Genomic DNA, 27,653 nt, shown 5'->3' with positions numbered 1-27,653 from the left:
AACCGAAGGGATGATCAGCCCTAAGGATGGGCATCACTGAAACCCAGACCTAGATGGCCTGAAAGATAAGCACCCAGTGAAGCTGACTGTACCTTCTTGATTCTGCTGGACTGCGTATGAACGAGAATGACAGAGTAACTAACTCTACGGGAAGCTGTGCAGGAGCACATCTCAAGGCAAGGCTAGTGGAAGCCCCAGATTCTGAGGCTCAGAGGAAAGTAGCCAGATGACCACTGACCAGGAAACTGGCCGAGTTGCCAACAGCCACTGACTCCATTACAGGCAGCTGGAAGCAGAGACCAAAGGGCAGCTTTTAGGTGTGCAGTGTCAAGGGCACTCGAACACTACTATAGAATTATCTCAGTTCCTACACAGCCACATGTCAAAGTGAAAATTCTCTAGGTCAGGTTGGTTGATTCAGTGATGCTCCTGTCCTGTGCAAAGCCTACAGGTCCTTTCAAAGAGGGACTTCAGGGCTCCTCCTCCATGGAGAGAATTCCTCCTGGACTGTAGATACCCTCACTCTTGCCTGAGTCCTTCCCCTGCCTTGTATCTCAGCTTCTCCCTGACTTTCTAATCCCATTCAAAACGAGATCCCCTGGACCATCTGCCTACTTATTTTTTTGTTTAGCTTCTCCACAAGAGCCTGCCTCCAGGTATCTCCTGTTCCCTCTTGGACTGAACTTCTAGTGCACATAATGCACCACTCTCCTGGGAAGATGCCTCGAACCAGAACCAATTTTTACTTCTCACCTGGTCTTTCTGACTGCTGGATGCTCCAGACCTTAGAGTAGATCACATCCATGCCCACTGCAAGGAGAAGTCAAGAGTTCGCAGATGTTGGTGGCCAAGTGACCAAACGCTATACATAGCACCCCAGGCCTTTGCCTTGTGACTGCATCCTCCCCGCCAAACCCATCATGATTCCAAGGGAATTATTTATTTATTGGGAGTGACTGGGCCTTGGGGGTTGGGGTGTAGACCATTTCATGGTCTCTTCTCCTGCCTCCTCTTCCCTCCCTGCCTCAGCCCCAATCTCCTCCCAGTGGGAGACTCACCATTGACATACTCTGGCTGCAGATCCTCCACGGCTGGGAGTGGGCCGGAGTGGGTGGACTCTGGGGGGTTTGGGCTGGAAGCACTTCTGTGAGAAAGTCCCCAGGGCAGTGAGTGAGAACAGAGAGCAGAGAGGCTGAAGGGAGAGCGGTGGAAGCCAGTCAGGCATATGACTGTCCTCTTGGGTGACTTTAATGGCCCTTTGTGTTATATACCATCTTCTCTGACTCAGTCAGTCAAAATGTTCTGCCCTGCATCTTTGACTTTTTCAAAAGTTATAAATAAGAAATGATATTGCCTCACATTCATCGACCTAGAGTCATGTGGACCATCCTAAAAAGTGCTCCGGTGCCATAAATGGAACAGAGAAGAGACATAAGTAAGCATTATAGAAGAGGCTATATCATCAAATGACCTCGATCCCTCTGCACAGAGAGAATAGGAACAGGTGTTTACTACTATAAATGAAGGAAGCCTCCAGAGTTGGAATTTTCACTGGGAAGTGTTCTCACCTGGGTGCATTAGTAGCAGTACTTTCTCCTGGAAAAACAAATAAAAGGACATTCATTTCAGGGGAGGAAGCTTTGTTTCTTAAACTTTTTATATGACTTAACTGTGATCATCAGCTGGTAAGATCTAAGATATAGAACAGTAACACAATTGTCTTCCATCCCAAAGGCTACTTATTTATTCCAACGCTATCACTGTATTTTGAGATGTAAAATATGTTCTAAGGTGCACTCATGTTTTGGCCCAAACTTTCAGGAAAATGCCCCTATAGAAAGTGGCCAGCTCTCAGACTGGAAAGACACATCTGGGGAGGGCTAATGCTCCCCTGGTAAACATGAAGACCACAGTGCCCTCCCACAGCTGCCCACTTTGCAAAAGCTTCCCCTTCCTTCTCTCCAGGGACCTCTCCCCTCCTTGCCACATGATGGGGAGGCAAGATGGCCACATGGGGCCAGTGAGGTAGGAGCTTCTGAGGCTGCCTGGCCCACAGGGGGTTCCTGGGGCCTGCAATAGGCCCAAGTAGCCTCTGCATGGCTGCAGCCTACCTTACCAGCCCCACCACTGCCTCCTAGCCTTGATCACAGCCCTCTGCAGAGGCCCTCTGACCTGCTCCCACCAGATCCCAGATACTGGTTCCTGGACTAGAACCTCATGATCCTGGCAGGCCCAGACAGGAGGATGCAGCATGGGAGGCCTGCTGAGCTCCATCACTCATGAGCTACCCTGGCTATGTATACATCCTTACTTTTCTTTCAAAAATTTGAGCAAAAAAGTGCACATTATACACAGCAAAATAGAGTACTTATTAGAATAATCCATTTTTCCCCACTGATGTGAAATGTGACTTCAAATGGCAAACTCTGCATGCACTGACCACTGTTTCTGGATTTGTTATTCTGTTCTATTGTCTCTTTGTCTATCCGTTTACCTGTTTATTTATGAGGAAATATAAAATACTTTAACTGTTGATGGCTCTAATTCTGTTTTACTATTCTTCTGTTTGAGACTTTACATGACCCTGATTAATTTTTGTATGTTTTGATCTTTACAGCACCTAGTCAATAGCAGTAGCTTTGGAGTTAGGTTTGCTATTAACATTTATAAGGCACACCAGACTATCTCTTTAACCATTTAGTGCTACACACAGATGTAGAACAAGAAACACAAAATGTCAGCCTAGATGTATCAGCTGTATCTTCAGAGGGAGTTCTCATAGTGGCCCAGGAGATAGTTTTCCACCCCTCCAGTTAATAGCCCAGGAAACATAGATGGGCATAGTGTCAACCCTGGCTCAAAAGCCTTATGCTTCTTAGAAATCAATATCTTTTGTAACACTCAGGAGTGTGTGAGTGTACCTTCCAGAGGTCACCACTGCAAGAGACATGCTCCATAACAAGAGCTACCTTGCACTTGTCAATTCCCCATTTTTGCTTCCCACCAAGCATTTGCAACCCTAGTCAGAGTGCTCCCAGTTTCAATGCCATTTACCAGCCATGAAAAACACGCTAGTAACACCAGCCAACATTCCAACCTTATTAGATTTCCCAGAAAACAGTGCTAGAAGATTAACCTTAATTTCCCAAAGAGAAGTAAAATATTATAATTTTCTTGTTTAGTCTTCAAGAAAAATAATGACCTCAGAATTTTCTACCAAGCCAAACTGTCACTCAAGCATAAGAAAAAGAGGCAAATATATCCCAACATGCATAAGGTCAGTGTACGTGTTTATAACAACTTCTTCTTGAAGAAATTACTTTAAAATTAGACATTAGCCAGGAGTAGTGGTTCACACCTGTAATTCTAACACTTTGGGAGGCTGAGGCAGGTGGATTGCTTAAGCTTGGGAATTTGAGACCAGCTTGAGCAAGAGCAAGACCCCGTCTCTACCAAAAATAGAAAAACTAAGTGTATATCGTGGGTAGTCCCAGCTACTTGGGAGGCTGAGACAAGAGGATAACTTGAGCCCAAGGGTTTGAGGTTTGTGTGAACTATGATGCCACAGCAGTCTACCCAGGGTGACAGAGCGAGACTTTGCATCAAAATGAAATGAAATGAAAAAATAAAATAGACTTTAGCTTATTATCAAAGCACTCCTGAATAACAAAAACGGAAGATATGTTAATTCACAAATATATTCCATAAAGTACAAATAATATTCTCAGATCACCATGGCACTGGTAATTCATAACAAAACTATGGAAAAAATCTACATATGCCTATACCATAAGTTTTAGGGAAGCAAGTTCTAAGCAATTGAATACATATATAAATATATAAGAAAAAGGAAAGACAATTAAATATCCAATTTGTTCAAAAGACTAAAGCCAATAGAAACAAAAGGCAGAAGAAAGTTAACAAAGATAAGATTAGAATTCTAGAATTAGAAAGCAGAGCTGTTAGAACAAACACTACTTTTGAGAGCTCCACAGTAGTGGGGACAGAGGTATTCTCTTTTGAGATGATCACACCTCATAGGCATGACTCCCAGCTCCTTGAGGTAGACATTCCTGGATTGCAAAATGGGTGAGAGGCTGGAGAAGATTTATATCTCAAAGAGGCAGAGAAAGAATTTTCAGTTGCAAGTTTTCCGAAGTAATGCTTTAAGAAAAGGGAGGTGTCAGGGATCTAAATGTAGACCTGCCGTTTGATCCTGCAATTCCTCTTCTAGGTGTATATACAAAGGACCAAAAATCATTTGACAATAAAGATATTTGCACCAGATTATTCATTGCAGCTCAATTCATAATTGCCAAGTCATGGAAGAAGCCCAAGTGCCCATCAACCCATGAATGGATTAATAAATTGTGGTATATGTATACCATGGAATACTATGCAGCATTAAAAAACTGGAGACTTTATCTCTTTTATGTTTGCATGGATGAAGCTGGAAAATATTCTTCTTAGTAAAGTATATCATGAATGGAAAAAAATATATCCAATGTACTCAGTACTACTATGAAACCAATTTATAATCACTCACACTTGCATATGAAAAATGAAATACAACTTTAGCCTAGGATGAAGAAGGGAAGGGGAGTGGGTTGATAGAGGGAGGGATAGTAGGGGGACCACACCTATGGAGCACATTGAAAGTACAAGTTGGATCTATCAGGTGTAGAACACAAATGTCTTAATGCTGTAATTGGGTAAATAAGGTGAAAGCTATGTTGATTAGTAGGATGTAAGCACTCCAATTTGTATAAATAATCAACACATCGAATCCCATAATGCCATAAATGTGTTTATAATCTATGTACAAATGACTTAATAAAAAAAAAGAAAGAAAGGAAAGGAAGAAAAGGGAGGTGAAGGCCTCTAGGCAGGCTGAGGAGAACATCAAGGCCATCTTGCTCAGGCGGAAGGGACCAAGCATGGCTACATGCCTGAGGAATCTTGAGGATTCCCTCACATCTAAAGTACTAGGACTCAATACAGTCTTGCTAGAAGTGACACTTCATCACAATTTTAAGCTTCATTGATATAAAGAAGTTGCATACTCACTTTCATAGTTGCTTCTGGAGCCTGAGCCAGTGTGTGTCAGAAGTCGGACTCTTCTGGGGTCCTTGTGCTGTGTCCTGGAGGTCAGCCATTCAGGGGTGGGAACCTATGGCCTCGGAGCCACATATGGCTCTCCACATCCCCCACTAACTCCAATTTTACAGAACAAATCCTTTTAATAAAGGGATTTGGTCTGCAAAGTTTGGATTTGGTCAAAAGGCTGCACTCAAAGATTCAGAAAGCTACATGTGGCCCAAAGCTGGCTACAGCCAGCATCAGCCACCAGCCAGAGTGGAGAGGGCTCTCTATGATCCACATAATAGATCCAAGAATGAAAAGGGGAGTTGGTGCTCCCATCATGAATAGGGTAACCAAAAAGAAATGGATAAACAAAATGGAAAACTTCATACTGAAATATTCTAGTTCCTTTAAACATAGTCTCTTATTACATTTTATTCCATTGTGTCTGTTGAAAATTATTAAATGATATTTAATAATTCAACTTTTTAATTTAGAAGTCACACATGGAGGAATACTTTGCACACAGGGACAGTGACACATTGTGAAATAGTAGTGTGGCAACATTGCTGAATGGAAAGGGCAGCATAAGAAGAAATTACTGGCGTTTGGAAGGTTTTCCTTCCTGTCCCCTTTTTTTTTGGTCTTGCAATCTATATCAGTAATGGGAAAGGTTATAGCAAAATAGGGAAAATGCAACAAACCTGCAGGGGATACCAACCTGCTGTCTTGTGCGACCAGCAATAAAACAGCAGAGCAACACCAGTGAAACCCAGGATGCCAAACAGTCCCCCCAAAACTTTGGCTGTGACAAGGTCTCTTCTATAGCCATTAGCCCCTGAGGGGAGAAACCAGGGCTTCAGTCCAGGAGAGCAGAGATGTAGCCCTTTTGATCAATACTATGTGGGAGTGGGGAACACAAACCCATGTAAGAGGTCGTTTCAGTATGGTCCATATCCTCCGGGTTACTATGGTGAGAAGAAAGCAGCAGACTTGGGGGTCCCCTTCCCACCTCCCCACATGACAGACATCTCCCAGAATACCTCAGTCTGCTGAAACCCCAACATGGCACCAATGAAGGCTGCTGGGACAGAGCTGCTGGTCATACTCTGTATGCAGGTACCGTGGACCCACCTGAGATGGGGAGTGTCACCACCTCACTGCGCTGGGGCTTCAGGCCATTGTCAGCCTCAGAGGAGTAGTTTCCAAAATGTTCTGCAATCAGAGAGAGGTTAAAGGATGCATCTCCTGCAGAGGGAGCTGAGCTATTCCCCAAGATGATATTTTCATCGTAAAACTGGTACAGGACCAGGGGAGAGCCTCTTGGGGCCTCACAGCAAAGCTCCACCACATCCCCCACCACAGCCTGATACCTGGGTGCCCTGAAGGTGAGGACAGAGCAGGACACTGGAACTGAGGGACGGGGAAGGGCATCAGAGAGAATCTGTGATGCTGAAGTAAACTCCTAACCTCCTATTTTAAGGTCTCAGAAAAGGGCCTGGGCCCTTTGGCGCCAAGTACGCCTCCAGTTTTCACATCTGCGCTGGAGTGATCAGAGGTAACCTTCTCAGCGGTGTGTTTAGAAATGTGGGGAGAAGGCCAAGCACTGCCCAGAGACATGGTCATTTGTTGTTTGCATCTCACTTTTTCCCTTGTACCAATCTAGCCCTCTTGCTATTTCTACAAAAAGAAAGCTGCCAGCAAGCTGACTTGCAAGGGCAGCTCTATTTCAAATTGCTTCTCTGCAGCACTGAGCCCTGGGACCTCCTGGCATTTCCACATGACTTGGATATAGTGACCTTGATTTGGAATTTCTGGTGGATATGGATAACAGTTTAACTCACCTCTCACAGGGACATTCACCACCTTGCTCTGGACAGGACCATAGCCGTTGTCAGCTGTACAGTAATAGCCGCCTGAGTCACTGTCCTGCACAACCGGGACACGCAGCTCCCCGGTCAGACCATGCTGAGTCTTCTTTCCCACCCTGACTCCTGTGGCCTCTCTGTGCCAGGAGAATGTGATGTTTCCTGTGGCATCAGCCACGGAGCACAGCAGGTCTAACGTTCCTCCTTCAACTGCCTGTCCCCTAGGGACCCAGGTCTCCAAGCTTACATTAGAAACGGGGATTCCTAGATGGGTATGAGATAGCAGGTGAGAATTCTATGTCTGGGAAGCTCTGTGAATGGGGCAGACCGAGGCCACTCCCTCCTGCAGGGGAGATTGGGGACCCTATACGTGACCGGTCATGACATTCCGGCCAGTAGAGAATCCATGACGATTTGCAGATACAGATACTTGTCTGTTCTAACCCCGATCCTGCAGATTTCATGGGTAGAGATCATTTAAGAATTTGTCATGGATCATCTACTCCATGAGACAGGCAATTATTTATTCTTTTATTCACATATTTATTTATTTTGGGGTGAGTCACTGTTCAGACAGATGTCATTTGTACAGAACGAAGCGGGACACTGGTAGCATCGGTCCTACCTGGGAGAAGATACTGTTACTGACAACAATCCCTGCTATAATTAATTCTTCTGTCATTCCCAGTTTCAAGGCTGAACCAAATCACTGCCCTCCTCTGACCGCTCTGTCCACTCTGCTCTCCGTGATCCCTGCAGCATCGAGCTACATGAGCTGTGGCTTCATGCCACCTCTTCACAGGTTGATCTGTGCTGCTCACAGAGCACATGGAGACACTGGGGACCAGCAACTGGCCTTTCAAAGTCCCCAACCTGCTGCTAAGGCCAAGGCACCCAGCTGGTGAATCAACGACTTAACTAATAAAAAATAAAAAGCTTAGAAGGAGCTTAGTCTATTACTGATTCTTGTGAAGAAAGATGCCGGGTGTCATCTGAGTTTTTCTTACCCAGTTCCCACTTTCCTCAGGACAGGAGTTTCACAAAGAAACAAAAAGCCCAGCGGTGCAGCTGAAACCGCAGCACGTCTCTCTCTCACTCAGGCTCAACCCCACTGGCACTTACTCTGCACATATATCTGAGATGCAGGGCTCTGTTTTCTGATGCTGTGGGTCAGAGTCTCTGCCTCGCACCAGTAGGACCCCGAGTCTTCCCTCCACATAGCGGGGACCTGGAGCTGTTGGGAGCTGTTCCAGCCTGACCCCAGGACCCTGCTATCTCTGAAGAAGCGGAACTGGAGCTGGACCTGTGACCTCCATGGATGGAGCCGGGTCTCACAGGTCAGGGTCACTGGACCCCCCTCGATGGGCTGGAAGGAGCTGGCCATCAGCACAGGACGTTGAAATAGTTCTAAAGGGAAGGATCACAAAAGTTCCCAGAGCAGTAAGATCCAGGGTTCTTTCTAAAAAGCCTTCAGAGAGAAGCACCCCCAGGACATTCACAGCCAGACACATGTCACCCATCCGAGCTCCCTTCCTGGTCAAACCATAGAGATCTGGTCAGCAGGCAGCTTTCCCCTACAGGTACCCACTCCCCTGTGCTGCTGTGGTCTCCCTCCCAGCCTAGCCCAAAGGGATAAAGATTTTACCTTGAACTTTGACACTGATTTTTTGTGAAGTTTTTTTCCTTCTCCAGATTCCTGCTACAATAGTACAGGAATAGTTGCCACTGTCACTCACATTTACATTTTGGATAGAAAGAACTGAGACTTTTTTAAAACTTGATAATTCTTTTTCGTCCTTATAGTATGTTATCGTCTTTATTCTTTGGATCTTTTCCTTCTGGCATGTCAGAGCTATTCTGTCTCCTTCGAAGATAGGAGGGGGCTCCTTTATGATCAGTGAGACTGTAAAAGAGGGAGGGAAACTGGAGTTACCATTCCTGCAGAGAACCCCAATGCTGACCTGCTTCTTTGGCAGTGAAATGCTCAAAGGGGGCGTGGCCTCTACATCTTCAGACAAGGCAGAGGTTTGGACCCATGCCTTAATTACCCACAGTTGCATCCCATTTTTCCCGAGGAGATATCTTAGCTGGAGCTTCTGTAAAAAAACACCATAAACTAGGTGGCTTATCAACAACCAAAATTTATTTCTCATAGTTTTGGAGGTTAGAGGTCTGAGGTCAGGGTGCTGGCAGGCTGCAGACTCATCACATCCTCACGTGGTAAGAAAACAACTATCCAGCTCACTAGTCTCTTCATATAAAGACATGATTTCCATTCGTGAGGGTTCCACCTTTATGATCATCTCCCAAAGGCCTCGCCTTCAAATACTATCACTTTGGGATTAGAGTTTCCACATATGAATTTGAGGAACACATATAGATAGTCTATTGAAGATGGTGTCAAAGAGAACACAACTTTTTACACAAATAGGAGTGTTCTGCTAAGGCACCTTACGCTTAGCTCTCTCCACTTGTGGCGCCAGACAGGGGACCCTTGTCTTCCATAGATACATTACTTTCCCATCCCCTGTGTCATCATCCAGCCCCCAGAGCTTCAGACTGTCTAAGAATTCAGATCCATCCCTTCTTTTTGCCTCAGTAGGTAAACCCCCAAGTGGTCTGGATTACTGAGGAATAAGCCAGTTACTGGAATTAGGTCCAATATCTTCAATTCTCATAACTTCCCACTTGAATGTTTTGGAAAATTTTCACTCTCATTCAATGTATAATGAAGTAGAGAATGTACTTTAGAGACTGATGACATGGAGAGCAAAGTCACTGCCTATGACAAGTTTCCTCACCAGGGGCTGTTTCCTGGGACTGCCTACAGGTCCTCTGATTTCTGCCCTGCCACTTTACTCATTTATAGTATCAGACTATGTCCTTTGCTTATGACATAACCATTATATTTTCAGGTTATAGTTGAGGATTTTGACCTCAAGGTGGGGAACTGTGCTAGACCTCAAATAAAAATCTCTCTTTTGAGGTGGCGACTGTGGCTCAAAGGAGTAGGGCGCCGGCCCCATATGCCAGAGTGGCGGGTTCAAACCAGCCCCGGCCAAAAACTGCAAAAAAAAAAACCAGAAAAAAAATTCTCTGTCACTAATCAATTGCATTACGATGGTCAGAATTTGGATGTGTAGTAGAAGGAAAGAGATCCCCATCACCTAAGATGTGCTGGCTCCTAAAACACCACTGTGCAGTCAGAGCCCAGACACTACAGATGACTTGTGGGATTTGGAATCCTAGCTTTTTGGAAAATGTATATTTTGCTACTAGCTGTTCTAGGAGAATTGGCATTACCTGTTGGATGTTGTGGGGGAGGTGATCTGTTTTCTAATGAAATTAGAAAGTGAATTGCAGAAACAATTCAGATTTTTGTCCTCCTTCACAGATGGAGGCAAGATCGCATGGGAATTCTGTTATGGGACTTGCAATCAAGCCAAATTTTAAACCCCTAGCACAGTCTTCATCCAGAAATGGAAAAAATTCTTGGGGAGAATACTGTCTGCCCTCAATAGGAGTCATCATTAGAAACTCTGTAAAAAGGCACCCGATGGTAGTTTTTGATAAAAGCCATTGGGTTTGGGTGATGTCTTATTGTAGTTTCAATTTATATTTCCCTGACAGCTAGAGACAACCTTGATCACCTCCCAAAGGCCTCTAGATAACGAGAGAGCATTTTTTTCATATGGAAGAGGAAAGGAGGGGAGGGGTAAATCACACGTAATGGGTAAAACGCCTGTTATCTGGGTGGTGGGCACACTTATACCTTTGGCTCAAACTGTACAAAAGCAATGCATGTAGCCAAACCCGGAATATTCTGAAACTAAAATAAATAGATAAATAAAATAAAATTACAAATTAAATCTCACAAAATATTTCTTATTAAAATTCTTATTAGTAAATAAAGGGACTAGTCAAGGAAAAAAAAGAATAAAACAAAAGAAAAGAAAAAAAGGAACTTGACGGTCAGTCTTGCAGGCCCTGGGCTCCCTAAGTGGGTCATTGGGGTGTCTCTGCTTGTGAAGAAGCAGACAGCCCAGGAGGCAGCCACAGGTTGTGAGCACCAGGAGTGGTCACTGAATCCAAAACTGCAACCAGATGGTGGGAGCAGGTGGGGAGCTGACTGCTACATGGGGAACCCTCTGGGGAGCAAAGCTGGAGGGCCCAGAGGTGAATGTTTAACTTAGTTAAACTCAGAATGTTTAACTTAGTGGGGAAAAGCCGGATTATGTTGTTTTGAATCTGAGTCTGTTATTAGCTGTGACTTCAAACAGCACTTGACTCTGTACCTCAATTTCTCACCTGAGAAATGGAACAATGGCAAGCATTTGCCTCCTGTGAGGATGTTTTAAGGATTCCATGAGGCGAGCATTTACATGTGCTTGCCAACACGGACCACTCAGGGATTGCACAGCCTCGAGCAGATGTCCTCACTGCTGAAACTAATAACGACTGAGAAAGAGTAAGAGGCCAAAATAACAGGCTTCCACCTGTGAGACAGGGTGGACTTGGGACCCTGAATAAGTGAAAGTGACTTGAGGGCAAACCTTCTAGCACAACCTCCTAGGGATAGATGCGGGTTGGTCCAAGTCTTCCGCCAGAGTGCCCGCAGTCACAACAGGTTTGCAAGGCAGCATGCATCCACTTGCTTTCAGAGTGGCTGTGAACATCCAGATGCCACTTGCTGGCAGATAGGAGGCCTTGGCAGAAGTGTGCTGGATCCACGTTAGCTGCCATCGTGACCCAACCTCAAGGCTCTCATCTGTGCACACTTAGGGCAGAGTGAGAGGAATCAGAGGCCCTGGAGAAGCAGGATGAGGAAGGACCTCAAGGAGCTCCAAATCCTCCAGCAAGAAGGATGGACAGAAGAAGCCCAGCCAGGCAGGAAGGGCTGTACCGACAGAAGCCCCCACCAGATTCTGCTGACCCCCAGGAATACAGACCCCCCAGAAATACAGATCAACTGAACTGTGGGGGGGGAGGGGATGATGGTAGGAGGCAGGACAAAGGTCGGGTTATGAAACCTTTCAGTTGAGCAAATCTAGGGGCAAGACGTATAAAGCTGAAGAATTCTTTAATAAAAATTAATGAAAAATATCTTTACCAGAGCAGCGGCAAAGCAAAAAGCAAACATTTCTCAGAGGGCTGCACTGCACGCACGTCCTGGCAGGGGTGGGGAGGGCAGCTGGTCTGTGGGTGGGGTAGAAGGAGGAACCTGGAGCATGCCCTGGCAGGGGTGGGGAGAGCAGGGCTGTCAGCTGCTGAGCTGAAGGCATTTTCACACTTTGCAGGGGAGTGGAATTCTCAACAGGCCAGAGACTTTTCACAGGAGAAAAGATTGAGGTTCAGAGGCCAAGTGTACATAGCAGGTATACAGCAAAGCCATGATTTGAATCTTTCATGATATAACTAACTCCCGTTCTTTTCACGACCTCATGCTGAACCCTTTCATTCTTTTTTGAAAAGGAGAGATCTCAACATTCTGGAGAACTCCCAGCTTTCTGAAAAGCTCTTGAGCAGGGAGGGGGAAGGAAGTAAAGTGGCTGGGGGCTTGTCCTCTCAGTTATGGTAGGTGACTCACTTCTGGAGCCTGCCCCCACTACCTGAGGCTGAGTAACAGTGTGATTCCCACGCCCAGCCTGAGACCACCGAGGTTTCCTGTCATTTCCCACCAGACAGGAAGGGAGCGATGCGAGTCACACACTGTTGGGCCTGGGGACCTCATGTGAGCAGATAGATGCCAGAAGCCACCATTCCCCACCTCCAGGGCTTCCCCAAACCTCCCACTTCCATCAAGGTGAGACGAGGCCTGCTGATCTCAACACAATTTCTTCGAGCCCAAAGAGCCCCTTCCACTTGGTGCTCAGCACTGAACAGGAAAGGGAACAATCCTCTTTCTTTAGATTTAGTCTTGGCTCACATGGAGGTTCTCTACACGGAATAAAATATTTTTCTCATTTACTCCCTTTACTGAACTCAGATTTAAATCAGAAAGGGTAAGATAAAATTAGTATTAGTCAAATAAACAAAGTAACCCACAATTTTAAATAATGAATCACAACTAAATAATGAATCTAGTGCAGGGGTTGCAAACTGTGGCCTGTAAGCCAGTGGGCCACCTGCTTTGGTAAATAAAGTGCTTCTGGAGCACAGCCAGTGCCTGCTAATTTACATATGATCTGCAGTTGCTTTCCTGCTACAGTGACAGTGGTGGGTAGTTACAGAAGAGACTGAAAAGCCCAAACTATTTACTCTCTGGCCTGTTACAGAAAATTTGCTGACTCCTGATCTAGAGCTCAAGAAGCAGTGGTGGCATGCGTCTTTTCTGGCTATGTAGAGTTGTGCAGCCCTGAGAGTTTTCCTCTGTGGATAATTGTTTTCAGAGCTTGAGGACATTCAGTATAGTCCTAAGGGAAGGAAAACAATTCTGTGTAAATTGCCCGGTCTGCACGCCTTCTTTCCGACATCATTCCCCTTCCACCCAGACTTGTAACAGAGAGCAAGCATCTGGGGTCTTGAGAAGGCTGGGCATGTGACCTCAGAACATGTGGGCCCAGGGCAGTAAATTTGGACCTCTCCATAGTCTTTCTAGGGCCACTTCTGCAGGGCCCCGTGGTGGCCAGGTGGCTGACATGCAGGAGACAGACAGCAACAAGGACAGAAGGGACTCACCTGTCTGTGCGCTGGCGGGGCCTGTAAGGGACCAGAAGTCAGAGGTGAGCACACAGCACTTTCCCTCAGAATCCAGAAGTTTGTGTTACTCTGATACATTGCCCAGAAACTTCTCTCCGTCTTTTTCTTCTTTTTGACTCCCTTAGTCCCTCATCACCAGCAAGGCAACTTCCCTCAAGCACATACCAAACCCTCACTCACTCTGCCAGCACAGGGCAAATTACAAACCCATTTCTGGACCAATGGGGTTGACAGGAATATCCACATTAGATAGTTAATGATTCTTCCTTTCTTTTCATTTTCCTTCCCCTTCTCCACCATTGTCCCTCACACCCAAGCTTTTTAGCAGGTGGACTCACTGCTACGTGACAAAGCGATCACGGACGGTTCACTGGATCACAGTGACGGATCACTGTGTGTTCACAGTTCACGCAGTGATCAGGAGCCATGAGAGTTGGACCCACTCTGAATTAGCCCCTCTGCTCAGCTATGCTCTATGTTAGAGCCCTCTTGTTCCCTTAACAAGTATTTTATGGAAGAAAGAAATCGTATTTCCCAGCAGCAGCCTCGTCTTACTCACAGCCCAGGATTAAACAGAGGAACACCAGCAAAGGGTCTCAATACAGTGAGTTAAGTTAATAAATCTAGAAATAATGGTTTGAATAATTCATTTTCATGGCAGAGAAAGGAAGTATTGAGCTCAGAAACCATGAAAATCTTCCTTAAGAGATCATATCACTCAATGAAATTTAAGGAAGCAAAACAGAAATTCAAAACCAACAAGTGGTGAAGTAGCCTGCCTTGAATGTTAAGGATTAGAACATGCTGTGGTGGGATTCTCCCCAGTCCCATGGATTTGCCTCTGCTCCTGAAGCCTAAGCTGGAAGCAGAGACCTGCCCCGGAGCCCCTTTGGTCCCTGGGCTCTGATCAGACCTCAGCCCCTTTGGGAAACTGGAGACCTCATCCCGCTGCCACCTCAGTTTAACTCAAATTATTTAACTCACTCACCAAAGATGACCAGGAATGACCACAGCAGCATGAGGACCCAATCCAGCTATGTGACAGGAGATGTTCTCTCAACCACCAGCTGGGGCCTGTGAGCAGATGAATTGTGCTTTTCAGAACATACTTTGTATAATTAGCAAAAAAGGAAGTAGATGCACCCAGCAAAGTTTGATCACTCTCTTTTACCCTGTAATAGCTACAAGAATGAAAGATGATCCTCTCGATGTCAGAGAAATTCTACGTTTTGGCATTATGATAACTTAACACTTGCATACAGGTCTTACTGAATTGGAACCCAGTTCTAAGTACCTTATCCTCACAAAGTTATTTAATTTAATATCTTCAGTAAGCTTCTGCAGTTAGCACTGTCCCTTTACACAGTTGAGTGAAGGCAAATATCTCAGTCCACTTGGGCTGCTATAACAAAATATCTTAGACTGAATAATTAATAAACAACATAAATTTATTGCTCACAGTTCTAGAGGCTGAGAAGTATAAGATCAAGTCACCAGCAGATTCCATGTCTGGCGAGGCCTGGTCCTGGTCATGGTGCCTTCTCTGTCTGTCCTCAGAGGGCTGCAGGGACAGACAAGCTCCCTCAAACTTTTTCTATAGGGGTACTAATTCCTTAAATGTAGGGGTACTAATCCATTACATGGGGGTTCTACTCTCACAGCTTAATCAACTCCTAACGTCCTAAGGCATTAAGTATCACCATACGAATTTGCGGGGAACACTACATTCAGACCACGGCAGCAAGTCAGATGACCAAAATCAACATGCCCATTTTCTAGCAGTAACAGAGCTGGAATTCAAATCCAGTCAATCCAGTCCAAGTCTGGCTCTTAAACAATATGATGTGTTATCATGATATATTGCTTCTCAAATGTTGGTCAAGATAACAAGGCCATTATTTCAATGGCTTGGGTTTCTTAAGTGAAATTTCCCATAGTCAATTACAGACTTTTTAGAATGCGATTTTGCTAAACTTCAAAACATTTGCCCTTTTCTATTTTTAATCAGTAATGTTTTTATACCACAGGCTGATCCTATTATAGCTGTCCTTATAAAGCATGCATCATACCAGGACCTAGTCTCATGTCCACTCTGATGAGATGTAGTCCTCATAAACACTGTGTATGCACCTACAACAGTCTGCCCGGGATCAAGGTGTTTGGGCAGATGCCACATGCCCTGTTGGACCTTATGCAACATGAAACTTTAAACCAAAAAAATCACCGGTGAGCTGGGTACAGTGGCTCATGCCAGTTACTCAGGAGTCTGAGGCAAGAGGATCACATGAGCCCGGGAAGTGGAGGTTGCTGTGAGCTATGCTGATGGCACAGCATGCTAGCCTGGGCAACAGAGGGAGGCTCTTTCCCAAAAACAAACGAACAAAGTTTTATGATTTCTCTCATCTCCAAGTATACCAAGTGATGCTCCTTTAACTTTCTATGTAAGCAAATGGTTTGTATGTCTTTAAAAGAACAAGTAGTTCTCACCCCAGAACCAAAGCTGGTCACTGGTCCTCTCAAGACTGCCTGCTACATGTGCTACATGTGTCCCTAGGTGTTCCATGATTTCTTCCCAGGAAGGCACAGAATTCTGGAAGGGAATACAGAGAGGAGCACGCAGAAGATGCAGTGAGGTAGAGGGTTGGTGATGCTTGTCCCACTCAGGCCACTGAACATAGTTCATAGGAATATGAGGAGATGTTTCAAAATGCCCATGTCCTTTTGTTAATTCCAAAATGCCTTTAATGGAAATGTGGCCTCTTCAGTTGAGAACCATTATTTCTTAAGGTGTTACAAAATGGCATTAGGTAAAATCCATGGCTGGTGTGAAAGTTGCAAGGGAAAATCAGAATGAATGAGTTGTTAGAGACTAACATCGCTGCAGTGAGGCAGGTGGACCACAGTGGTGGCCACAACAGTGGCAGCCAGTTCTCTAAGACGATTAACATGCTGTATATAGGTGTCGCTCTGTATGTAACAGATGGTAAACATTTACATGTGGATAGCCATAGGCTGGAAGCAAACCGAAACTTGGAAGCAAACTGGGAACCACAGCCAAAGATTAGGAAGCTTAACAGCTCCTTGGAGGAAAAAGCAACTTAATGATTATGGTTGCAGTGGCAAACATGAAATTGTGTGTATGGTGGTGGGGTGGGGAGGCCAAAGAGAGAGACAATAGTAGACAAAGATATTTCACCACCAACAGGATGGAGTCACAGGTACCAGGGAGAAGCAAGCCTCTTGAGTCAACCTGGTAGACCCCCAACTAACGATTCCACAGGTGGTGACAGGCAGTAGCATCTTCTGCCAGGTGGAGAGAAGCCATTGACTCTGTGAACCATATTCAGTGTCTTGAATGGGACAAGTACCAAGTCGGGGCATGACAGGATAAATCGCGTCTTCGCAAAATGCAAGTCAGAGCAAAACAAATTACATCTCTTTCTTGAGGAGAATGAAGCCTGCTACATGTGCTACATGAATTTCAAAGATCTCTAGATATCTTTGATTAAATTTGGGGCTCCACAGTCACCACAACAGAATTGCATGTCATGATATATGTAAATCACTAACCACAGTGGCTGTTGTGTAAGTGACAGAGGGAGCAGTCACAGTCATGCTCATAATCATCGTTACAGTAGTTGTGGCAATAGTAATTTTAATAATTACTGTGATCATCATGAACATGGTATGTCTTTATACAATGTGACCCTACCCAGGAATATCATGTCCAAGGTTATAAATATATGCTTTTGGAGTTGCTGTAAAGGTGATGCTGTTTGCTGGGGGAACTGGAGCAGACTTGACGAGGGGCGATGCAGATATTACTAATTATTATTTAGGCAAACCAAGGCCCTTCTGCCCAGAAGATCCTCTGCAATCCATTAATTTGTAGAAGTAAAATGGGGCCTGCATAGGCCAAATAGCACAACAAAGACAACTTGGGAAGAGAGATAAGTTCCAGGCCTAGAAAGCAGCCAGAGCAGCATAAGAGGGCATGTACCCATTTGGGCTGCTCCAGTATCTGCAGGCACTTTAGATGGCAGATGCGTAGACAGGAGGAGAATCACAGGAGATAAGGCCCAAAGGTGGGCAGGTGGGAAAATCTTCATATTTTCACAGGGTACAGGAGATACTGGCTCCATTCTTGGGAAAGAGCAGTACTAGATAACACCCCTCTGGCTCTTTTCCCAACGATCCCTGATCCCAACCCCGGGCAGGTGGTGGGGAGGGATGATAGGGGAGTTATCTGCTTGATGAGTTGGGTTGAAAATTCTGGCTTATAACCTCTTTTGTTTGTTTCATATGTCTCTTCTAAGTCTTTTTAAAAAAATTATTATTTCAGTCCCAGCTGCTTGGGAGGCTGAGGCAAGAGAATCGCGTAAGACCAAGAATTAGAGGTTGCTGTGAGCTGTGTGAAGTCATGGCACTCTACCCAAGGACAGTACAAAAAAAATATATATTATTATTTCAGAATGTAACAAGTACAAACATTTTGGTTACATGCATTACTTTTGTACAATTTGAGTCAAGGTTATAATTGTGTCCATCCCCCAGATAATGTGCACGGTACCTTTAGGTATGAATTCACCAATCCCCTCCTCCCTACCTCACGACCTCTTGCTCCCTCCTTTTTGCTTATCTTTAAGCAGAAAGTGATCTCTTTCTGTTAATTTTCCCATGTGGAATTATCTCAATGAGTTGTCAGAGAAGCCGGGATCCTCCTTTGCTGACGGAACACAACTCTTCAAACACTTAAGTCCCAAAGTCTATAGAAAGAAAAGCAGAGAAAACCTCCACTTGGCTCAGATTCGAGCCCCATGATCTAGTCCAGCGTGGTCAATAATAAAGCAAATATTTTGTCTCTGATCTGAATTTATGCTCCTGGAGAGGAGCTGTGAGGTGAGAAGCACCCATGGGCTCCTATTTCAAGACTAATGAGAGCATTTTAACCATAATCAGACCATGATGATTTTGAGTTTGAGAGCAGAGTATATTTGAATTGAATGGGTCAAAACTAGAGAGAAATTGGAGAGATGGGTGGACACTACTAGGATCCAGAGTGGAAACAAAGTGTTAAACCATTGTGGTGCTGATGGAGAGGGGAATATAAATACAAGAGGTGCTAAAAAGTTGAGACCGGGAGGGCTCAGTGACCAGTGAGACATAGGCTGTGAGAGGGAAGTGGGAATCCTGGCAAGACTTTCAGGTTCCCAAACCTCTTTTTTACCAACTTACAAGTTACCTCAGTTTTGTTTAAAGCAGCTTGCTCTGAATCTCTTGATTGAGATCTTTTTCTTTTCATCTTTCACCCCTGAGATTCTCCTTAGAAGCCATCCCAGACTTCCCATGATCAAGCTAACTGCTCTCAGTGTGTGGTCCTCAGGCTCTCCCAGACTGGCTGCTCTCTTGGTATTTTGTCTCAGTTTTACCCTTTTCTTCTGTCTTTCTCTTTAGCCATCTCACTCAAATTTAGCATTATAATTTCCTGTATATCATAGCGACAGGATTGCCTGTGTCTCACAGAAACTTTCACTGCTGGTGGCAGAAACCACATACTATTATCGCGACCTGTCCACCAAGACTAGTTATAATAAAGTATATGGCAAAGGGATAAACGGCCCTGCTAAGCAATCAGTCCAGACCTGAAACAAGGATGAGGCAAAGGGTGGGGTCAGTTCTAGAGTTGCAGACTAACAATTTCAGCTTCTGTGCATAACTAAAATTACAGTTTCCTACCAACATTTTCCAACATTTCCCTTTTTAGTAGCACATGATATAGTAGGAAACCAAGGAAAAAGAGAAATTTTACAATATGGTGGTGGGACTGGTGGACACAATACTGGGAGAGTAAAAAAGATGTTGACTATGAAGGAAAGACAATCACAAAAGGACAGAACCCCCAAATGGGGAGAAACTTAAGGGTCATTGTCAGAATATTGTCAGAAAGTCTCTGACTCCAGTCAGCAATATTTTAAGGATTTATTACTATGTTAAATAAAATGGGTATGTTTTCTGTTATAAGTAATTGAAGATCCAAGATGGCAGAGTGAGCACTGGTATTTAAATCTCCTCACTTTCAAACTAAAACCATCCACCCACTGGGAATACAAAAAGTGGGGGGTATTGGTTCTGGAAAGTTGTGGTAGACTGAAAAACCTGAATACTTACAAGTGAAGGATAAATATTACATAATTTAAAAATATATAACTAAACATCGAAGAAAGAAGGAAAATTTCCCTATTACAGATAAAATAAGGAAGTGAAAATAGAGTGTCAAACATGTAAATTGGCATTATTGTTCCCCCGGGAGATGAGAGGGGGAAATTCTACTCTTAGATGATCTTTATAGGTGTAGCTGTTCAAGTCAATCTGGAACTAGAAGACAAAACCTTGGGCCTGCAAAAAGCAGAAACCCAATACGGAAACACCTGCATAAAGTACTCTTGATGCGGAGAAGACAATCCTTTTCATAAATGAGTGGTCAGTGAGGGAAAAAATCCACCAATTAGCACAGACAGATGACAAATAATTGTGTTTTTGACTGACTTCTGGGGAAAACAGAAAGTTTCCCCTGAACTAGCAAAATCCCAGGACTGTGCCATATTCACAGGTGTACTCTGGGAAACCCCAAATAAGGAAGCACCATAAAAATTGGTCATGGGCCTATGACATTTCCAAGACTTAAGAGAAACAAATGCAAAATGGATTTGAAGGACATGGGCAGAAGTCCAGGTTAGAGTGACATCAGCAAGATGGCAAACTAGGAGATATTAGCCTTTATCTTCCCCACTACTTATACAAAAACCAAATGGATAGTTATCCATGAATGTAATAGCCTTGAGAGGGCTCTAGGGTCCATTTAAGAATCTGCAGCAACATAGTAGAGAGAAAAAAGAAAAATGGAGAATAACTGCACAGAAGGATCACTAAGGAGGTCCGCATGCCCCACACATCTGAAGATGGACAGGAACAAAAAAGGGCAGGGACCACCAGTATCAGCCACATGGCAGGGGCCACCACAGTCCCCAGTAGCTTGGTCTTCATCCATCGCTGTGGGGACAGGGCTGTGGGCAGCAGGGCCCCCACGGTCTGGGAAAAGCTCAGAGAGCGACCCCAACCACTTCTCTTTTAACAACATTCTTTCCACCTGCCAGAAGTCACGGAGCCCAGGCATACTTTCCTTGTCATTGGCAAGCACACAGTTTTTCCTCTTTAAGTTTGATCTCTACCCCATGTGCTAATATTTATGCAACCTTGTTAAGATAAATAAAGCTGTTTCCACGGTTCAGGTGCTGGCCATCAGCTGCATCAGTCCTCCCGATGCCAATGTCTTCATTTCCCACCATGTCCACTCAGGTCAACTCTCCCTCCTTGCACTGTGTGCTCCTTAGTCAGGGCGGAGCCATCCAAAAGGTTTCGGGCTGCTTTGTCCATGATCTTGCTGGGGCTCAGAGGGTTTGTGCCTGGAGATAGGAGTCTGATGTCTAAGCTCACCTGAGCCTGAAAACTGGGGGTTCCTTGTCCAGCCCTGAGTGGGAAAATCCTGTATCAATGTTACATCTCATAAAATGTCTCATTTGTAAAATGTAATAATTTGGTTGTTTAAATTGTTGGGGAAACTGAGTCTTTGTCAAAGGATAAGATTCTTGCCTTTTAAACCTTCTAGTTATCAGTTTGGCTGAGTGAATGGGTGACTTCATGGTAAACTGGGATCCTGTTTTGTGGGAAGTGAGTTTTTGAGAGTAAGAGAAATTAGACAGAAAGGAGAATGGCATTGTGTAAAGAATCTTGTGGGATAAATTTTTTCCTGAAACAGAATGGTTGTGTAAGAAAGTGAAAGGCAGGGCAAAAGTTAAAGAAAGTTTAGAATGTTTGTAGATGGTCTGTGCAGGTTAAATGAATCTCATAAAAGAGAATTTGTGAAAGACTTTACATGTGATCCAGTTGACTATGTATTTCCTTTAAAATATTTTGGCTTGTAATTTTGTTTAAACAAATGTTTTAGGCCTTTGATATTTGACAAACCTTCCAAAATAAAAACTCTAAATCTGGGGCTTGGCACCCATAGGGCAGTGGTTGCAACGCTGGCCACATGCACTGAGATTGGTGGGTTCAAACTTGGCCCAGGCCAACAACAACAACAACAAAAACAAACAAACAAACAAAAAAAAAAACCCCACAACTTTAAATTTGGTCTTCTTGAAATATTAAGACCACTGAAAGTCATGGGAAAACAAATTAAACTTATTTGATTTATTAAAAATATATAGAAAACATTGTCAAATATGAAATGGTGATTAATTTTGTGTGGGTTATGGTTATATATATGTTCCAATATATAAAGCATTTGTCTGTCCTCACCTATAAAGCATTGGTCTGTCCTAACATATATTGTCGGTAATAATTTTAATTCATCTAAAAAAGAAAGTATTTCTTATGTAACTGGTTGAGTCCAAAGTTTATCCTAAAAAGAAAAAGAAATATTAAGAGAGACTGATGAATTCTCTTGAATTCAAATTCCTGATGTCTTTGGAAATTGAATACCATTGGACTAAAAAGCAGATTTTTAGAACTTTCATTGGACAGTTAACATGTCTATGAGTATTGCTAACCTAACTTCAACAGAACAGAAATCAGTTACGTGGAACTGGGCTAGTTTGTAATGGCTTTTTGTTTGAAATATTGTTGATTCTTTCTGTGTTCTGTTTTCCAGAATTCAAGAAATAATTTTCTGTCTTTTGAGCTGTTTGTAGCTTTTCAAGCAATGTATGTACTTATGAGAAGAGTTTGAAACACGTATTTTTCTCTCTCCTTGATTTCTCCGGAATTTGAAAGCCATTTGTAAGTATTCTTAATTTCTGACAATACAGTTATTTGTATAAGTTCACTAAGAATCTGTTTTGTTCTATAGGACATGATGAAGGCACTGGTTATTTTACAAGGCTTTGGCTGGAATAGCATTTCCAGAGGTGTCCAGACTGCATTAAGGAATTAAGGTTGACTCTATAAGGCCAAAAAAAAAGCTCTTTGGAAAACTGGCCAGATACCCATCAGTAACATTTCCTGATCTGTGGTAAGTAACAAAGGTCACTTGCTGACGGGTCCAGGAATCAAAATGTGCTTGGGGACCTCAAGAGAAGAGGTATTTACCCAATGCATACAGGTATCTAATGGCACAGATGAAACCTGGGCTCTGAAAGGCTTTCTGAAAGTCCAGCCTGAGATTCCTTATAAAAGGTTCCAGCAAAGTCAATTTTAAAGGAAAGAAGAGCCTTGATGGCTAATAATTAATTATTCTTACTGCACATTATGCAAATAATCAGACCTCGTATATTGAAGGTACAGTTTATTTTGGCAAATAAGTTAGTTCTACTATAATTTGCCTTCAGTAAAGAGAGAAATTTGAGAGAGAAAAATAGTTTAAAAGGAGGAAAAAGAGGCTGTGGTCCACCTGTATTTAGATCCCAGCCTTATCTGTACTGTCAACTCATAAAATGAGACGTACTCTGCTGAATCTGCTGCCAGCAGAAGCCAAGTGGCCCACTTGTCTGAACTTAAAAAAGGCCTTTGTCAGTATAAGGCTGGCTCTGGGAAGCCAGAGGCTGTTTGCTTTCCAGTGAGAGAGACCAGACATGGAAACAGTACACATGGACCAGGTTGCCACAGGGGTTCAAAACACCCGCAATTTTTGGAGAAGTGCTGGCTCGTGACCTCCAGAAATTCCTGGCTGAGGAATTAGAATGTGTGCTGTTCCAATATGTCAATGACCTCCTTTCAGGACACTCTACCCAGGAAGGCTGCGTCCGAGGCATGGACTCTCTTTTATGACATCTAGAGGTATGTGACTATAAAGTATCCAAACAAAAGGCCCAGATTTGCCAGCAGCAAGTACATTATCACGATTTACTATCCAGCAGGGGTAGAGGTATCTAGGCATGAAGTGGAGACAGGCCATTAGTTGCCTCCTCAGCTCCATGAGCCAAAAGTAGGTTTAGAAATTCTTAGGCCCAGTTGGCTTCTGTCATCTTTGGATCCCCAACTTTGCCGTCTTAGCTAAGCCCTTGTATGAGGCAACTGAAGGAGAGGAGGGATAGCCCTTGGAGTGGGGAGAACAGGAACATGCCTTCTCCCAGCTAAAGATGAGGCTAATGGCTGCACTGCATTGGGACTGCCAGACTTGACCAAGCCCTTTACTCTGTATGTCTCAGAGAGAGATAAAATGGCTGTGAGTGTGTTAATCCAGCTGGTTGGGTCCTGGCCAAGGCCTGTAGCTTACCTCTCTAAGCAGTTGTATGGAGTGGTAAAAGGATGGCCACCCTGCTTACGGGCTCTAGCTGCTACTGCTCTCCTTGTGCATGAAGCTAATAAGCTGACTCTAGGGCAGGATCTCAGAGTGAAAGTACCGCACTCTGTGGTCAATTTAATGGACACTAAGGGACATTTTTGGCTTTCTAATGCAACACTCTGAACCAAGCCACACTCCTTCCAGTCAGTGGAAGAGAGACTGAGCATGACTGTACGGAAGTTATAGATAATGTATACTCTAGCAGACCTGACTTGTGTGACCAGCCCTGGACAGATGCAGACTGGGACTTGTATGTAGATGGAAGCAGTTATGTGACAGCACAAGGTTAGTGGCGGGCTGAGTATGCAGTGGTCACCTTAACAGAGACTGTGGAGACTAAGCCTCTACCGCAAGGCACATCTCAGAAGGCTGAGTTAATTGCCTTGACCCGAGCCTTAGAATTAAGCCAAAGAAAAAGTGTAAATATTTACACTGACTCTAAGTATGCTTTTCTGACTCTCCAAGTATGTGGGACATTGTACAAGGAGAAGGGACTATTACATTCTGGAAAAAAAGACATTAAGTATCAGCAGGAGATAACTTCAGTTACTAGAGGCAGTACGGAAACTCCAGAAGGTAGCAGCAGTTATGCACTGTTGTGGACATCAAAGAGATGCTTCCACCATTGCTAAGGGGAACACCAGAGTCGATACTGAAGCCAAAAGGACTGCATCCCAACCGTACCAGGTGTTGCGAGTGGCTCCCTTCATCCCATGGGTCCTGGAGCTCACCCCTATCTACTCCCAGGAGGAGAAGGAATGGTTGGTAGCAGAGGGGAGCCAGGAAACAGAGGGAGGATTGATAAAGATGCTAGATGGATGAGTAGCAGTCCCCCATATTCTAGGAGCCACCATGGTGACAAGAGTATTTGATGAAGTTGCTGGGCCAATACTTCTACATCTCCCACCTGGCAGCCCTGGCCAAAACTGTCAGTCTACAGTGTGTCACCTGCAGCCAGTTCAACGTGTGCCAAGAACCAGCGGTACCCCCACAAATCCAGTCGTATGGAGCAACGCCCTTTGAGGACTTCCAGATCAAGGAGACCAAGTCTAGGACTGGAATCAGAACCTGGTCCCCCTGAAACCAAGGACTTTACACCATCATTCTGACCACACACAGCAGTGAAGGTGAAAAGAACCCTCACCTGGAGTCATCATAGATGGCTGAACAGGGCTTCACTGGCCTTTGGAAAGTAAAGGTAACTTTTAAGACAATCAACATGCCCTGCTCCAGCCACATACTGGGAGCTGGCTGGTCAATGCACAGCTGAAGCCTGAGGAAACTGGTCAAGGGACTTGTCCTAGTTGGACTTTGAACTTTGGGAAAAGGGGGGAAATGTCACAGGGAAAAGTAAAAACTTGTATGTATATTAGCCCACCACCATGGTATTATTAAGGCCTGAGTAGAGAACCCAAGAAGAGTCACAGTCCCTAAAACCTCAGTGCTAAAAAGTAATTAATATTGGCACCTGCAGAAACAAGCTGATATTGAGACCCCAGATTAAAATATATTGGAGTCTCAAAAGGGGGGAATAAGAGAGGATACCTGAGAAGGGTGAGGTCTAGAAGAACAGGTCTTCTCAAGGAGACCACAAGGATATACATGCAGGGTCCTCTCCACAGGGACTCAGCTCTTGGGAATTTGTCAACTTAACTTCCTGAAACTTGGAAATTTCCAAATTCTGTGAAATCCTGTAGTTCTGTTAGGGGTGGGAATAGCATCTCCCACTTGATTCAAACTGGCCAATGAGAAGGGTACCTGTGGGGTGGAATGTTTTGACTGTCAATAAGAAGAAAAAGACCAAGGCAGCCCGGGAGCGCAGCCATTTGGAATTCTATGCCGTAAGCTCCCGGCTGGTGAATAAAGCCCTTCCTCTTATAAAAGTGGTGTTTGGGTGCTCTTTTTCTCTGTTGGGCCTTGTCTTCCTGCAACACCTGAGCTCCAAATCCATACCAGTGGCAGAGACAATATAAAATATAAAAAGCCATGTTTGTCCTAAAAATAATAGTAAAATTTTCCATGGGCCAGAGACTGAAACCCAAGGCAGGAAATGCAAACATAGCAGGAAATAAGAAAGCAAGGCCATTAAGAAGAACATTCCAAGTATGCACAGGAGATAGAGGCAGCTCCTGGCTGGCCCAGCTGGAGGGAGGGTGGGTTTCCGAGGAGACAGCTCAGGTGCAGGTCACAGACAGCAGGAGCCTGCAGGGACTGGACCTCACAGAGAACTGTGAAGCCAGGGAAGGAAGAAGAGATAAAGGGAAAAAGGCATCAGCGAGAATCAAACCCAGAAGCCTGGAGACCACTGAAGGAGTCAGAAGGGCCCGCCTCTCCCTCCCACACTCCTTGGCTACCAGCCCGCTACCAGCACGGATAGTGAGAACTTGGGTGAGCTCAGGGCTGGACGCTTCACGTGGGGTTCCCCTGCAAGGAGGGTGACCGAGAGGCTGAGAGCCGCTGTCTCTCATGCAGAACACCCCCCACCTGCCCTCCCAACCCTTGCAGTCAGGAGGGCAGTTTGAGAGGACACTGCAGTAGCTCGGCTCTTCCCCGCCGGCAGTCCTACCCGCCACCAAAACTTTGGAAAGGCCAGCGTTTCTTCGCCTTTCCCCTCGGGGACCTGCAGGGGACCCAGGGGACCCCACCTGGGAGCTCCCTGCCTGCTGGCATTTTAGGAAGGTGCGAGCCAGCGGGTCCTGCACGCAGGCCGGATCCCACGGCTCCCCGACTCGGACGGGTTGCTGGGGACACAGAAGTGGGAGCTGGATTCGGTGGCTATGAAGCCACGTGGACAGGACTGACCAGAGAATAATGTGGGGGTCCAAGACGCTGGGGGTCTGGGAGAGCTCGCATTTTCCCAGCAGGGAAGCTACACAGTAGGAACAGGGCGGGTCCCCCCGCCCTCCAGGGACGTCCAAGCTCGCAGGCCCTGCCCCACGGCGTCCCTCCGAGTCTGCAGCTCCACCTTGACCCTCCTCCCAGCGGCTTCGAGAGAGGCAGGAAAGCGACCTCCGCCAGCCTACACCAGCTCGGCCTGACCGCGTCCAGCTTACGCCTCCACCCACCCCTGCTGCCAGGATCAAGAAACCCCCTGGGGCTAAAGGGCCCCTGGGCTTTCAACTGTTCTACTGAGTGACTAGAGAGAGCTTCCCAGGGGCACAGCAGGACATCTGGGCAGTTGGCTCTTCCCAGGCAATGATCTATGGCGTCTACCACTCAGGGCGGAGGACTGATTCTTTTGTTGTTGTTGTTGTTACAGTCTCATTATGTCGCCCTGGGTAGAGTGCTGTGGCATCACAGCTCACCTCAAACTCCTGGGCTCAAGCAATTCTTTTGCCTCAGCCTCCCAAGTAGCTGGGACTACAGCTGCCCTCCACAATGCCTGGCTATTTTTAGAGACGAGGTCTCACTCTGGCTCAAGCTGGTCTTTCTTATCTCAAGCACCACCACCGTCTCAGAGAGGAAACTGGAGGATCTAGTTAGGATTCACATTGCTGAGAATCCCCAGCGACGCAACCTAGGGGACACTGTCTATTAGGAGAGAAACTAAAGTTATGGGCAGCTCTTTCTGGGAGAGTTCCCCCTCTGCCATGGTGGACCTCTGGGCTGAGTAGGGAGCTGCTCCGTCTGTGTAAAGACGTTTCACGGGAGAGCAGATG

General features: G+C 45.1%; 1 protein-coding gene across 1 annotated transcript in view; it reads right to left on the bottom strand.

Annotated features, from left to right (window-relative positions):
- Positions 1–15,778, bottom strand: part of LOC128596489 (uncharacterized) — a 78,677-nt gene extending 62,899 nt beyond the window's left edge. Inside the window, exons 1-12 of the mRNA XM_053606101.1 lie at positions 15,719–15,778; positions 15,109–15,210; positions 14,638–14,723; positions 13,629–13,649; positions 8,596–8,853; positions 8,073–8,357; positions 6,927–7,214; positions 6,217–6,297; positions 5,804–5,920; positions 1,569–1,596; positions 1,059–1,192; positions 754–810 (exon numbers count right to left, since the gene is read on the bottom strand). Coding sequence (XP_053462076.1) covers positions 754–810; positions 1,059–1,192; positions 1,569–1,596; positions 5,804–5,920; positions 6,217–6,297; positions 6,927–7,214; positions 8,073–8,357; positions 8,596–8,853; positions 13,629–13,649; positions 14,638–14,668 — 1,300 coding nt within the window. The 5' untranslated portion in view covers positions 14,669–14,723; positions 15,109–15,210; positions 15,719–15,778. The remainder of the gene's footprint in view (positions 1–753; positions 811–1,058; positions 1,193–1,568; positions 1,597–5,803; positions 5,921–6,216; positions 6,298–6,926; positions 7,215–8,072; positions 8,358–8,595; positions 8,854–13,628; positions 13,650–14,637; positions 14,724–15,108; positions 15,211–15,718) is intronic.
- Positions 15,779–27,653: the final 11,875 nt, after the last annotated feature.

Source organism: Nycticebus coucang, chromosome 10 (assembly GCF_027406575.1).
Source record: "Nycticebus coucang isolate mNycCou1 chromosome 10, mNycCou1.pri, whole genome shotgun sequence".
In the NCBI taxonomy this organism is placed as follows: domain Eukaryota; kingdom Metazoa; phylum Chordata; class Mammalia; order Primates; family Lorisidae; genus Nycticebus; species Nycticebus coucang.
The sequence above is the reverse complement of the archived record's forward strand: the minus strand, read 5'-3'. Positions and strand labels throughout refer to the sequence as shown.